A 15,347-nucleotide genomic window follows, 5' to 3' on the forward strand; every position below is an offset into this window, starting at 1 on the left:
TGAAATCAACTTATACAAAACATTGCATAAGTTGATTTGTCTAAACTCCATCACAGCCTTGGGCATCTTCACCTTTGGTACCAATGCAATAAGTGTATGATTTAAATCTATCACCATATCTCCCCCATTAAGAAAATCTAGCACTGCATCACCAATATCCATGCCAAGGATGTCCCAATGCCTCTGATAGAATCCAACCCCAAAGCCATCAGGCCGAGGGGATTTCCAAGGTGACATTTGCTTTAAAGCCCTTTCCACCTTTTCCCTTCTAAAGGTTCCTTCAAGACCCTTCCTCATCTCACAAGAAATTAGGCTCAATATCAGAGATGCACCCTTCAATATCAGCTTCAGTAGGGTTGTTGGAGGTATACACTTCTGTAAAATACTCCCCAAAAGCCCCTTCAATATCTTCCTGCTTCTTTAGAGAACACCCTTGAACATCAGTAATTTCAACAATAGTATCCTTTCTTTTCCTTTGGCTTGCACAAATATGAAAAAATTTTGTATTACAATCCCCTTGCTGCAACCAGTGAGCCTTGGCTCTTTGCTTCCACCAAGTATTCTTTTACTCCAACAGTTCCTCTAACTCTCTACTCACCTTCCCTATTTCATCAACAAGATTAGGACCCTCCTCTTCTTTAAGATCTTTGAGTTTCCCATATAGAGACTTAATCTCTACACCTCTCCTTAAGTCCCTTCCTGAAGACCATTTTTTGAGGGCCTGTTTGCATAAATTGAGACCTCTTTGAGCACTTAAGAGACTGCCTCTCACCCCCTCATTCATTTTCCACACCTCTTTTATAGTTCCCCACACTCCCCTTCCTTATCCCAACTCATAGGTAGGTGGTCAGAACTCCATGCTATCATAGTTTCTACCTCCACCTTATTAAAAGCCTTTCTCCATACTTGGTTTGCAACAGCTCGATCTAGCTTTTCTTTTACAAAAGAACCATCAGCATGACCATTGCTCCATGTAAATTTATTACCCTTCCATCTAAGATCACTCAAACCTCCAAGGGATAAAGCATTTCGAAAATCCTCCATCTGACTCTCTCTTCTTTCATTTCCCCCCCATTTCTCACCTTGAGAGACCAGCTCATTATAATCCCCAAGAACACACCAGCCCACCTCAGATGTAGGCTTTAACATTTGCAAAAGCTCCCATGAACCCTTCCTTTTAGAAGCTTCTGGATGCCCATAAAACCCAATCAAGAGCCACTTATGGTTCTCCCCCTACTCTTCACCCATAGACTAATGTGCAATTGAGAAAAGTTCAACAATTCAACCCCCTCCACATCCTTCCACAGCATTAGCAAACCACTACTCAAATCTCTCAGTTCTACCACCATGCATCCCTCAAAACCCAATTTCTTTTGAACCATTTCAACTTTATTATATCTCAATTTTGTTTCCATAATGAAAACAAAATCTGGCATCTTATCCTTTGCAAGCTTGCAAAGGACTTGAACTGTCTGAGGATTGCCAAGCACTCGACAGTTCCAACTTAGGGCCCTCATTAGTCTTGGTAGGGCTGCCATGTAGAACCTGCCAATAAAATTGGAGTATTAATCTCTTTTATAACTTGCTTCTGTTTCTTAACACCTACACCTTCTCCTCCCTCCTCCTCCCCATCCCTATCCATCAGCCTTTTCCCACCCACTGGATTCATCCCAAAACTTTTTGTTTTTCCAACCTCTCTTGCTCTCTGCTTTCAAGACTTTTTACCCTTTATCTTTTTTACTCCCACACTCCCCTCATTAGTTGATCCTAAAGACAGCTCAAGTGCCTCCCCCACCAACACCATCTTCCCTACATCTTCTATTACTTCAGTCCCACCCCTCCTAGTCAAATCATTCATGGGTCCCTCAACTTCATTTTGCACCTTGACCATCACTTGTTCCCTTATACCATATCCCTCTTCCCTATCTTCCTCAATTTCTCTCTCCCCCACCTCATTTGACTCTAACTCCTCAACATCACACCCTTTAGACTTTGTATGAGAAGCACTCCCCTCTCCCTTATTAGATCCACCATAGTATGCTTTCCTTCCACAGAATCTCTCCTCCCCCATCCCTTCTAATTCCTTCTTTTTGGTCCTCCCTCAGCTCTAAGCTAGAAGCCGAATTAATCTTGAGCAACCTTCCATTCCAAGACCCCTCATCCTTACTCAAGCATCCCTTCTGTCCATGAATCAACCACCCACATTGAAAACAAAGTCTGGGCAGCTTCTCATATTTGAGGTTAACCCAAACATTTTGACCATTCACCTTAATCCACCTACCTTGAACCATGGCCCTTCTCAGGGGAATCTCCCTGAGAATCTCCACCTTAATTCGTAAAAATTCCCCCCATCCAATACCATTTACTAGAACATCAACCTCAATCAACCTTCCTAATGATTCACCAATCACACACCCCTTCTCCTTAGTCATACAGATCATCGACAAGTTATGGATTTGGATCCAAAACAGTTCACTGTTAAACTTCCACTCATTTGGTTGGGCAAAAACTTCAAAAGCCTTGAGTGCAAATAGATGGTTGTCAAACAACCATGGTCTGCCATCTAATACCCGTAGCTTATGAGCCAATGATTTGAAAGTAATCACAAATTTATTATCGCCAACCTCGCGAAATTCAGCTAGTTTGCTGATTCGCCAGATCTTCTCCATCGTGGCTGATAAAATCTCTCTGCCAATCACCCTTTCCATACAAATCTTCCCAACAATGCTCCGTTCTCCACACTCCCAAACATCCTCCTCAGTTTCCTCTCCAACGTCTACAACCAACCTCTCCTCCTCCGAGAGCCTCAGCTCCTCCCACTGTGCTTCTAGACTCTTCATACCACCTCCAGAAGATTCCTCCATGGTTGCCACACTCGTTTCATCCTCACAGTTAGTTATAACTGTTTTTCCACCTCCTCATTTTCTAGAGAGAAAAAGAGAGGAGACTCAACTTCGTTGTCAGAAACTAGATAATTATATTATATCTAGTACTTCGGCTCAATAATTAGAGAATTTATAAAGTTGCCATAACCGACTCAGGAAGTAAACAAATAATTAATATAATTGGGATTAATATGAGTGATCACCATTCTTTTTATAAATTTTATTATGTGCAAATGCCTTGTACTGATGGTATTGATCGATAGCTATATCTCCATCACTGAGATTCACTATTTTTCCTGCAATTTTATTAGATAATATATTCTATTAGAATTTAATTATAGATATTTTTGGTAAATTATATATATATATATATATATATATATATACACACACATATGTAAGTCAGCTAAAATAACTAGCAAATCTGCCTCAGTACCATCGATCTTATGCAATTTGTGTTGATCTAGTTTCAAGATTTTGACTATTTGAAGATTTAATTCAAAGCGAGAAGATAAAGACAATAAAGAATGCAGGGGAATAATCACTGCACATGCTTTCCGGTACCGCATGCATGCTTCAGTGTTTTTTTATTTTTTTATTTCCAAAAACGTCACCCAAATTATTTTTCTAAAAATCTAAAAATATTCATTGCAAAAAGGTACTTGTACACCTAATTAATTACATTTCTATAAGGGTGACTTGTTTTTATTTTATCACCACCCAACTTATTTGGGAGTACTCATGTGGAGAGTTATCTTTGTAGGCGGTAGGCCTTGATCTACATGATCTACCACTCAATTAATTAATTTCGTTAATACACGTAGCTAGACTTTTTTCTTTTACCAAAAGAAAACGATAGTACTTGTACACAGCCTACACGAAACCCATGCAAATGGTTCAAAAACCGCCAAAAAAAAAAAAAGTTAATGTAAAAAATTATAGTTGGGAAACGTACAATAATTATCAAATTAAATTATTAATGTACATATAGTTAGTGTAATTGTAAAATATGAAAAAAAAATTAAAAATATTATTATTAAAATATAACATTATATTATTATTTTGATGAATCTAATAGTTAATTCAATGTGAAGTTATGTATATAGAGATTTTAAATTTATAAAAAATATATACTTCTTATTAAATTTTAAAGATAACTTTGATGAAACTAATGTCTATTCTCTTCAAGTGACTTGTTTTTATTTTAATTATCACCACCCAATGGCCAGAGTTATCTTAATTTGTTGGCGGTAGGCCTCGATCTACATCTACCACTCACAATTAATTAATTTCGTTACACGTAGACTTTTTTCTTTTACCAAAAGAAAACGATAGTACTTGTACACAGTCTACACGAAACCCATGCAAATGATTTAAAAACCGCAAAAAAAAATTGTGCGCATTTCATGATCTACCCACTCTACAGATCATGCATGCTTTCCATAAATTTGCAGTTGATTACTTGTAACTAAATAGGAGATTAAAAGTTAGTTTTTAGAACTTTTCTTTTCTACTTTTTGTAATATATATATATATATATATATATATATATATATAGCAGTAGTTCTTGTATATATCAAAGACATATCAATTAATGAGAATAAGATCATTTTTTTCCATATTGTGATAAATTACATTCATCCAATAATTCAAATAGGTCATAGTCATCTAATCCTAACTAACAAACTTTTACATCAACACTACATTTATACCAAATTTTTGACGAAGTATCCCTATTTCCTAGACCGTAACCTAAGCGTGTCAAATTTCTTATAAGCATCAATATCAGTACAGTCGGGCAATGATCCTTAGCTCCATTAATCATAAATTCGATGACCTGCCTATGGCTATATGAGAGTAAAATAAAAATGGATAAAGATGGGACGTCTCAATCCAAAACTATGGTCACGATATTGTTAATAATATTAAAGCTCATCGGTCTGATCTACTATTCTGATCGATAGATAAGAGCAATTAATAGAGAAATCATTTCACTCACATAATTTGTGGACGTAAGAATCCTGATCCATACCCATCTTCTAAGGCTTGCGGAAGATCGAAGTGCAAGGAAAAGCCTCACAAAGGGCTTTAGACGGCCTGTAATCATGAGCTTAGTAAACTAGTATAGTGTAAATAAATATTGCTAATATATATATAATATATATATATATATATATATATATATATATATCATGAGCTTAGTAAAGTATAGTGCAATAATTACACAACTACATCCAGAAATATTTAATTGTCACCAACGCAATTATTCTTTATAAAAGCCCTAATTTAGTACTATATTTTAGTGTCATTTTTTCACACCCTTATTAATCTTTTATTTTCTCCACCAAAAAGATGTCGCCAAAAAGTTTTTCGTGAAGCGAAAGTTAAATTGATCGAATACGCATGCGATGCCCTAAATCCATATTCTCTGGATAATTAAGGATCATGCTTTGAAAAATAGCCTCATTATGTCTCCATATTCTCTGGATAATTAAGGATACTTTGAAAAATGCCTTTTGAATTTTCTTCCCCATAGCCTACGTACCAAGCAGGTTTAGAAATTTATCCTTCTGACTATAAACGAAAAGGAAATTTGGTTAGAAGATTATTGATCTAGTCTTAATTAGCAAGAGCTAGCGTGTACATGATCGACGTATATATATATATATATATGATATCATGGTCGACATATTTCTCTCAAAGTTTCAACGTCCACAACTATAATTTGAAGTTGATAATATATATCATAATAATTAAGTTAAGAGTTAATGTGATCAAGACTCAAGAGGAGCATGCCTGCCTAACTCCATTAAATGCATGATCAATGCCCTAAACCATCATGCTATATATCCTCCTAAACCCAGCCAGAGGGTGGGCAAGAGGGAAAAGGAAAAAGAAAAGAAAAGGAAAAAACAAGGGCCGGATTATCATGTGTATATTGCCTCGTTTTTTCAATGTATATATATTGTCTTTAGAATTTTCTCCCTACCTCGCCGTATTAGATATATGTAATTCTCATACAAGTACAGAATTTCGTAGGAAGAAACATATTCCAGCCTCATTTCCCCTTACTTTTCACGTGGAAACGACTTAGAATAGTAGGTATTTAAAATATTTTTGTAAACATTATTGCTGCAATAATTAAATGCCCCCAACTACTCCTATATATACGAAGCATTGATAAACAGCTTGCTTTATCTGTAACCATAAGCCAAATATCTCTCCCACAAAGTTGCGCAGGCAACCATGTTGAAACCACAGCCAAGTCTCCTGTCGCAGTTCTCCTCCTCCTCCACCAAAACCCCCAGCTTCCTTTTGCACAAGCCATTCCTCCATGGAAATGGCTATAGTATTGCTTCACTTCCAATACTTTCGATGCAGTACTCATTCCACAAGAAAAACAAAAATGTTCGAATCGGCTCCGTGCCTGGCAATAATATTAAAGCGGTAGCAACGGCCTCTACCGATAACGGCGATAAGGCAACCTCTGTTAAAGCCATTGTAACTGTGAAACTTACTGTTGGTGTCTTCCTCTCCAGCCTTGTCATAGACCGAGATGATATAACAGACTGGCTTGGTAAAACACTCCTCTTGGAGCTTGTTAGCGCCCAGCTTGATCCTAGTAAGTACTCATATATGATTAATATTAAAAACACCCGAACAATTCCATTATTATATATTAAACGTAAATTGGAAGAACGACTTTTTGGTTTCCACCCCGATCCCCTTCATTTTAATGTATGAAAATATATATATATATATATATATATATTTTTTTTTTCTACTTTGTTCATTAATATTCAATTTAATTATACATGCTTTTCCTGCTTGAAATGGAACTTTGGTTCCATCTCCAACGACTTATTCTCAAGTATCCATTATCCAAAAATTTTCAACTCATTTTTGTGCAAGTTCTACGCATATTAATATATGTAGGAGAACCCCCTCCTCTTTTGGAGGAGGGTCGTGTTTTTTTCCTTCTCCTCCTTTTGGAGGATGTGGGTGGTTTTTCCTTCTCTTTAAGAGGATGGAGGTTGGATACTCTCAGTTGAGAGTTTATAGAAGTTAAGATAATATCCGTCGCAAAGAAATTTGTGTATGCGGGAAAGCTTTCAATAGATGTGTAGTTTGGCTTGTAATCTGAGCTTTTCTCTGTATTGACTAGTCACAACTGTAATTTTCTTAATTCATTAATGAAATGAAATCTATTTCCTATAAAAAAAAAAAATATATCATGTGAAGACTAGCTAGTTCGTCAATTATGTGAGAAGAACTTCCTGCATGTGGTTTGTTTTGAATATTTAGCTAGTTGAGGAACAGTTTTTGCCTCATCATTTTATAAGGAGAAATGAAATTTTTTAATTATGGAATGCGGAAGTGCTATGCAATCTTTTTTAAAAAAGTAAGTAAATACGAAACTACATAAAAAAAATTAATTTTTTAATAATAAACTTTACTCTTTCTTAAAAGGAATGCACGCTGGCGCTTGCGCATTATACGATTATATGTAGTCTTACTTATTTTTATTTGATATTATATTTATATAAATGTATATATCTTCATTTACTTATTATCTCCAACATATGGATCTAAATGTATTCTTGACATGATTTCCTCATCAACCAACCTCGGGGGACAGAATCCTACTGTATATATACTGATTAAATGTTTGTAAGTCAAGTAGTACTACACTACTACTGCATGTCTGCATGTATGAATATTTGTATCTAAGTTAACAGATATCATAAGGGCGAGCTGGATATATATAGCATTAATCAAGCTTGAAAATTTTCAAATTATGTAATGTGACGTATCAGACACTGAAACAAGAGAACAATCAAGCAAGCAGCTAGCTGGTGGTACTTCACATACATGGTCCCCCTTAAAGTGAAAGGTGTGTATATATAAATATAAATATATATATTATATATATAGGTCGGAGAGAGAGAGAGAGAGAGAGAGAGAGAGAAGGCTAAGTTGACTGTGATTGACTATCATGAAATTAGAGTTTGTCTAAATACCATATATAAGTCAGGCGCAGAGGCTAGCTAGCTAGGTTATAAGATGCAGTATTACAGTGAAGTTAATATGATCTCTATGATCTGGTCCATTAACATGCAGTATTACTGTTAATTGTAGTATTAATATATTAATTTGTTAATTTTGAAGAGACGGGATTAGAGAAGGAGACAATCAAAGGGTACGCACACTGGAAGAGCCAAGATGAAGGGGAGGTGAAATTTGAGTCAGGTTTCGAAGTTCCGGCAGATTTCGGAGAGGTTGGGGCCATTTTTGTGGAGAATGAGCACGACAAGGAGATGTATCTCAAGGATATTAGCCTTAATGGCTTCCCAAATGGCCCCGTCAATTTGACCTGTAATTCATGGGTTCACTCAAAGCATGACTATCCTCATAAGAGAGTCTTCTTCGTAAACAAGGTCAGCCAGGTCCCTCCAACTTCTTGAACTACGAACTAAATTAATTATATAATATAGTTCAACAAATTATATATATATATATATATATATGCATGCAGAAGGGTTCATTCAAGGGAGGAGATTGTGCATGCAGCTTGGAAATTAATTAATTAAGACATTTTTCTTTTAGCTAATCAGTGCTTAAAAAAACAAAACCTTTCCATGAATATGTATAGCATTATTTTGGTTTTGGAATTCGTCGTTTCGCACAGTCTCCGATAATACCTGGTCACCTTTCTTCAACCCCACCTTAAAAAAACATATTCTTTTTTTACAAAAGACCTGTACAGAGTAATTTATTTATTTCAAATTTGTATTTAGTATTATTCTTAGATTTGTACTGGGACGCTACAATCATAATATCATATTTTATTCTTCAATCGTCAAATAAAAAATATATAAAGCAGTAAGCAGTATTTGTTTTTTTTTTTCTTTTTAATTGTCATAAAAATTGGGAATAAATCTGTTTGAACTGCATGCTATTGGGAGTACTCCAAAACTTATTTTGGGAGAGTGATAGTATGAATTGCATAGTATTTAATGAATATCTAAAGTTTTTTTTATAAGAATATTTCCAATTTTTAAAGTTATTATAAGTAAATTTATATATAAAAAAAAGAATATTTAAATTTATTATAAGTAAATTTATCTTAATCAAATTTAATTTAAATCTGAAAGTTAATTCGGATAATTAACACATTTAAAAAATCAAATTTTAGAATAACTCGAAGCCAATATAATATTTACATATTGCACGATTTTCTATTTTTTCTTATTTAAATTTTACATTCCCGGCTAAACCTTATTATATTTTAATATAAAAATTATGATGGTCATATCGTTTATAGTGCATGGAGCTTTCAAAATTAGTTTTTTAAACTTGATTCCCTAGAGAATTACTTTTATAAAAATATTTTCTCTTTAGAGCAGTTTTTATAGTGATTTTTTTTCCCTTTTGGATCGTGACAATAATGTATATGTGTTGGATGGGAATCTGTAGTCATACTTGCCATCAGAGACACCAGAAGGGTTGAGGAGGCTAAGAGAAGAAGAGCTTGTCATTTTGAGAGGAGATGGAAAAGGAGAACGAAAGACCCACGAGAGAATTTATGATTATGATGTCTACAATGATATTGGAGATCCCGATAGTAGTGACGATCTTAAAAGACCGGTGCTCGGCGGAAAGCAATATCCATATCCTAGGCGTTGTAGAACTGGACGTCCTCGTAGTAAGAAAGGTATTGCATCCTGTCAATTATTATTATATGAGCAATGATATATCACACTATTATCATATTTTCATCTTATTTTTATAAATATGATACTTTCCATGCATTTATCAATCTTAAATCATGATGTATTATTATTTTTTTTAAATAAATTGTTGAACAATGACACCTCATAATAAGATAAAAGTGAGATAGGATTAATGTAATTCGTAGATATATACATACATATATAAATACATGCACACACACATACGTACACACGTACAATATATATATATATATATATGCATGCAAGAATTGCAGTTTTAGGAAATTAAGTACGTACGACGTTGGATAAATTGCCATGAGATGGTTTCTGGATTTATGCGTAATTAACGGTTTATTTTTTTAATCATATAGTTTTTAAAATAAAACATGAGAAATAATATTGAAGGCCTTTTTTCGAAACATTAAGGGAGATGGCTCCCCAACCTGCATCCCAATTAAGTATATAGATACAAGTCTAATCTAGAAGTACGTACTGCATGTCATACTGATAATCAATTAAATAATAAGTCTAATCTTAAGGCCGGTGGTTTTGAAAAGAAGATAGACATAAGGTGCATTATTCAATTCATTAAGATTGGACTTGTTTTGTTTTTTTGTTGGTATCCATGCATGCTAGCTTATGATTCTAATCGCTTGATTTTGATCTTTCGGATAGATATTTTCAATTTGTACTAGTTTCTCCGATATTTCCTTAATTTTTTGAATGCCGTCTCATACACGAACAATAGGGATATTGGAACCACTTTCAATCCACGTGTGCATCTGTGGCAACTAATGTGGTTTGCTTTTAAGAAAAGGCATGGATATAATTTGATATCTTTCGATGATGGTCAAGCTTCCGATAGTGATTGATCATAAGGTGATCACAGACGGAAACCATTCTAGCATGGAGAGAGAGAGAGAGAGAGAGAGAGAGAGAGAGAGAGAGAGATCTTTCATGCATTATATACCGACGTCGTGACTTTTTAGATTGTTTACTAGAAGTACTACGTCGCAGGACCGGCTCTTCCACTAGGCAACGTCTAGGCAGCCGCCAGGCAACTAGTAGTACTATATATATTATCCTCATATTAAATGTGTTGTGTTACCATTAAAATGTCCCTACGGTTTTTCCATTTTGCTAGGCTCAAGAAAATTAAAAGTATAAATAAAATATTATGAGTAATTATATGTACATTCGTTTAAGTTCATAAATATCATGTAATCATTTAAAAAAAAAAAAGTAAAGTCTACTATTAAAAAAATAATTTTTTCATATAAATCCGATATTTTTTTCACTTTTTTCAAAACAATTACGCGGCAGTTACACAATTCACTATTACAAATACCTTTCTTTAAATATTATATATGGCAATGTTATAAGCTTTCATTCATCTCGTGAAAAGTCCGTACGTACGTACCGCATGAGATGTCTCGAGGATTTTTCATTGCCGATCCTATGGTTCATACGAAGGTATATATTAAAGTAAAATATAACGTTATAGAATAAGAATACAAGTTAAATATAAATTTATCACGTCAATAAATATGATAATTTAAGATGATAAAATATAAAATAAAAAATAATATTATTCGAATAATAAATATAATCACAGTAAATATAGCTCTTCATTCTTTTTTAATACGTAACTTCATTCCTTTTTTATCATATATATGAACGTACAATTGCTTAATTTGTGCCAGATCCATTGTCGGAGAAGAGAAGTAGCAACGTCTATATTCCAAGGGATGAATCCTTCTCAGAAGTAAAGCAGCTAACATTCTCCGCAAAGGCATTATACTCTGTTTTACATGCATTGGTACCATCCCTAGAGATCGCAATCGTTGACGGTGAACTCGGATTCCCTTACTTCACTGCCATAGATTCACTTTTCAACGAGGGGGTAAACTTGCCTCCACCTAATAAAGCACAAAACAAAGGATCCCTACTCAACATCCTGCCTAGGCTTGTCAGTAGTATTACTCAAGCCCAAGATGAAGTGTTGCGGTTTGAGACACCAGAAACAATGGATAGTGAGAAAACAGACACATAAAACTTATGTTTGATCCTTTCATCCTACGCAATCTTTCTTCAAATCGTTTTTCTTTGGCACGTGCAGGAGACAAGTTCTTTTGGTTTAGGGATGAGGAATTTGCCAGGCAGACTCTTGCAGGTCTCAACCCGTATAGCATACGGTTGGTCACGGTATGAATTGCAGTCATTTACAATGAAAGATCTTGATTAATAAGTCAGAATGAAGATAACTCTTTCTAGAAATATATATTTTTATGTTTTCAATATAATTGATATAAACACATGCACACATCTACAATGCGTGAAGTTTAGCATTATATTTTAAAGTAAATAAAAAAATAGTTTAGCGAGATGGTCTGTTACTATCGCTTAATAGATCAAGTAATTATGATTAAACATGTCATGATCATGAACTCGTATGGTATTATCTTAGGCCCTTATAAGATACAAGTACTGCATGTGCAGATTTTAATTTCTGTATACTAAACTTTTGTTTAAAAATCATGATTTAGGAATGGCCCTTGAATAGTAAGCTTGACCCAAAGATTTACGGCCCTCAAGAATCAGCAATCACTACAGAAATGATTGAGCGAGAAATCAAAGGCTTTTGTTCTGTCAAGGAGGTAATTAACACCAGAAAATAGACATGCATGTGATAACTTGCAAGTGATATATGGTGATAAAATTTATGATCCCTTCATTCTTATAATTAATAATCTATCATTCAAATATAAATATTGCGTTATTTAATTATAACTATATTCATTAACCATGCAGGCTATAAGTCAGAAGAAGTTGTACATTTTAGACTACCATGATCTATTCTTACCCTTTGTGAGCAAAGTAAGAGAAATTAAAGGCACAACTTTGTATGGATCACGGACGCTCTTCTTTCTTACCCCTGAGGGCACGTTAAGGCCGTTGGCCATTGAGCTAACTCGGCCCCCAATCGATGGAAAGCCACAGTGGAGAGAAGTTTTCACACCCTGTTGGGATGCTACAGGTGTCTGGATGTGGAGGCTTGCCAAAGCTCATGTACTAGCCCACGACTCCGGTTATCACCAACTTGTTAGTCATTGGTATACCTTCCCCGACCCTTAACCCAAGCTAGTATGGAAATATGCCAAAACTTGTTCTATGCATGCATTAAAAAATCAGTTAATTTTTAACAAGCTGAGAAAAATATATATTTTGGAAGGATTTTTGTTCAACAAACAATGCTATAAAATAGGAAAAAGAATGCACTTGTACAAATAAGTTGCTAACATGTTGTATTCTTTTATCTATTCAATTTCAGGCTAAGAACTCATTGTTGCACAGAACCTTATATAATTGCAACAAACAGACAACTTAGTGCAATCCACCCAATCCACAGACTATTGCTCCCTCATTTTCGGTACACTATGGAGATTAATGCTCTCGCTCGAGAAGCTCTCATCAATGCAGGAGGGATTATTGAGAGTTCATTTTCACCTGAAAAGTATTCAATGGAATTTAGCTCTGTCGCTTATGACCAGCAGTGGCAATTCAACCTTGAGGCACTACCAGCAGATTTACTCAACAGGTGATTTATGATTAACATTTCCTTATTTTAGTTTAATCAGAGTAATCAAGAGGAATACTATGTATTGGCTAATTTAATTAACATTATAGCCAATATGATCTATGATCTCCAAATATATTCACTAATTTCTTGACTTCACTACTTTCTAGGGGACTTGCTGTTGAGGATTCAAGTGCTCCGCATGGCCTAAAGCTGACAATTGAGGACTACCCCTTTGCTAATGATGGCCTTCTCCTTTGGGACACCATCAAAGAGTGGGTTAGCAACTATGTCAATTACTATTATCCTAACCCGAGAGCCATAGAGTCCGATCAAGAGCTACATGCATGGTGGACAGAAATCCGAACAGTTGGCCATGGTGACAAAAAGGATGAATCATGGTGGCCGGTCCTCAACACCCCAAAAGACCTTATACAAATCATCACAACAATCGTATGGGTGGCTTCTGGTCACCATGCAGCCGTGAACTTTGGACAATACACCTACGCTGGTTATTTCCCAAATCGGCCTACCATTGCTAGGAACAATATGCCCTCTGAAGAACCTTCTGAGGAATTTTGTACCAACTTCTTGAGAAAGCCCGAAGGTGCACTCTTACAATGCTTCCCTTCACAACTTCAAGCAACAAGAGTCATGGTTGTTTTGGACGTACTATCAAATCATTCTCCCGATGAAGAGTATCTAGGGGAGGCAATAGAGCCGGCATGGGCTGAGAATCCACATATAAAGGCAGCCTTTGAGAGATTTAATGGGAGGTTGAAGCAGCTTGAAGAAATTATTGATAAGAGGAATGCCAATAGGGACTTGAAGAACAGAAACGGGGCTGGTATTGTGCCATATGAGCTCTTGAAACCCTTTTCCGGACCTGGAGTGACTGGAAAGGGAGTTCCCTATAGCATTTCCATTTGAAATGGAAAATGCATATTTTAGAATTCGTTTCATAAGTTATAAAGGGCTTGTGTGAGTTGTCATATTTCGAAAAATAATATTATGGGATGAACCATATATATTTTTTATATTTTGAATAAAACCTAAAAAGATTTAGCGACAACAAATTAACCAATATATATGCGCGCAGCGCCAAATTAACAACCACTTTAAAGAACTACTTACACGTGATTAATGAAACATAATCTTCAACAACCATTGACATGTTCATTACTAATATAGAAAAAGGCCATGTAAGACATGAGTAGTTCTCCTTTCAAGGAAAGGTGGGATTTCATATTACAATCTCTCCTGCCCAATTAATTAATCACATTTGGTGTTTTATTCATCACAGTACCGTTCCTTTACTTAATCCGAGATCGTTTACAAACTTTTTCTGAAGTTTTGTTGCATACACTTCGTTAAATTATATTTATCCTTTTTTTCTTTACTACGAATAACAAAAAATTTCAAACCGGTGAATTGATTGTGCTAAAATTGCAAAGGGCTAGATTAGGCCTGTTCATCCGTTTTGGATTTTTTCCCTGTTCCGGACCGGTACCTGCATAGGAAAACCCGGGTACACCTAGTACTTGTCTTTTTTTTTTTTTTTTTTTTTTTTTCGGGTTTGAATGTTTTGATGTTTATTTTTTGTTGTTCTTTTCTAGCAACTAAATGGATGAAACTCAAAAGGAAAATGCATATTATGTCTAATGAATCATCCATTTTATGGTTTTCCTTTTAGTATCTTTTCCACATGGCTTTTTATTAGTGGTGAATGAACATGTAGGTTTTGATTTAAAAAATTAAATAAATTGAGTTTGAATGCTATATCAACACTTTTTTCATGAAAAAATATTCATAACATGTAGGCTTTGATATATATATATATATATATATATATATATATATAAAACCGAGTGTTCAGGATTCTTAGAAACCGGTTTCCATTCGGGTTTTTACTCTGGGTTTGACCTGGGCTAACCCACTTATAACCCAGTTCAGGATCTGGCTTGGTTTTGAAACCTGGGTTCCAGTCCGGATATATTCGAGTTCTCAAGCCAGAACCTAGATGAACAATAATAGGCTAAATAGTAGTATGATTGATAATGAAAAGGAAGAAAGTGATATGTACCTGAGCTGGGCCATCCGTAATAAATATCTTAAATAATGTATAAATTTCAAACATTTTTGCTCCAAACT

General features: G+C 35.0%; 1 protein-coding gene across 2 annotated transcripts in view; it reads left to right on the forward strand.

Moving 5' to 3' along the window:
- Window positions 1–14,217, forward strand: part of LOC121238285 (linoleate 13S-lipoxygenase 2-1, chloroplastic-like) — a 94,462-nt gene extending 80,245 nt beyond the window's left edge. Inside the window, exons 1-9 of one of the 2 annotated variants that reach the window (XM_041135117.1) lie at window positions 6,067–6,507; window positions 8,055–8,323; window positions 9,363–9,600; window positions 11,323–11,652; window positions 11,739–11,824; window positions 12,166–12,276; window positions 12,431–12,732; window positions 12,951–13,217; window positions 13,367–14,217. In XM_041135117.1, coding sequence (XP_040991051.1) covers window positions 6,132–6,507; window positions 8,055–8,323; window positions 9,363–9,600; window positions 11,323–11,652; window positions 11,739–11,824; window positions 12,166–12,276; window positions 12,431–12,732; window positions 12,951–13,217; window positions 13,367–14,126 — 2,739 coding nt within the window. In that variant the 5' untranslated portion in view covers window positions 6,067–6,131 and the 3' untranslated portion in view covers window positions 14,127–14,217. Of the gene's footprint in view, window positions 1–6,066; window positions 6,508–8,054; window positions 8,324–9,362; window positions 9,601–11,322; window positions 11,653–11,738; window positions 11,825–12,165; window positions 12,277–12,430; window positions 12,733–12,950; window positions 13,218–13,366 lie in introns of those variants that run through there. The other variant, XM_041135118.1, reaches the window with a different exon arrangement.
- Window positions 14,218–15,347: the final 1,130 nt, after the last annotated feature.

The sequence above is a fragment of the Juglans microcarpa x Juglans regia genome, chromosome 7D, assembly GCF_004785595.1.
Source record: "Juglans microcarpa x Juglans regia isolate MS1-56 chromosome 7D, Jm3101_v1.0, whole genome shotgun sequence".
In the NCBI taxonomy this organism is placed as follows: domain Eukaryota; kingdom Viridiplantae; phylum Streptophyta; class Magnoliopsida; order Fagales; family Juglandaceae; genus Juglans; species Juglans microcarpa x Juglans regia.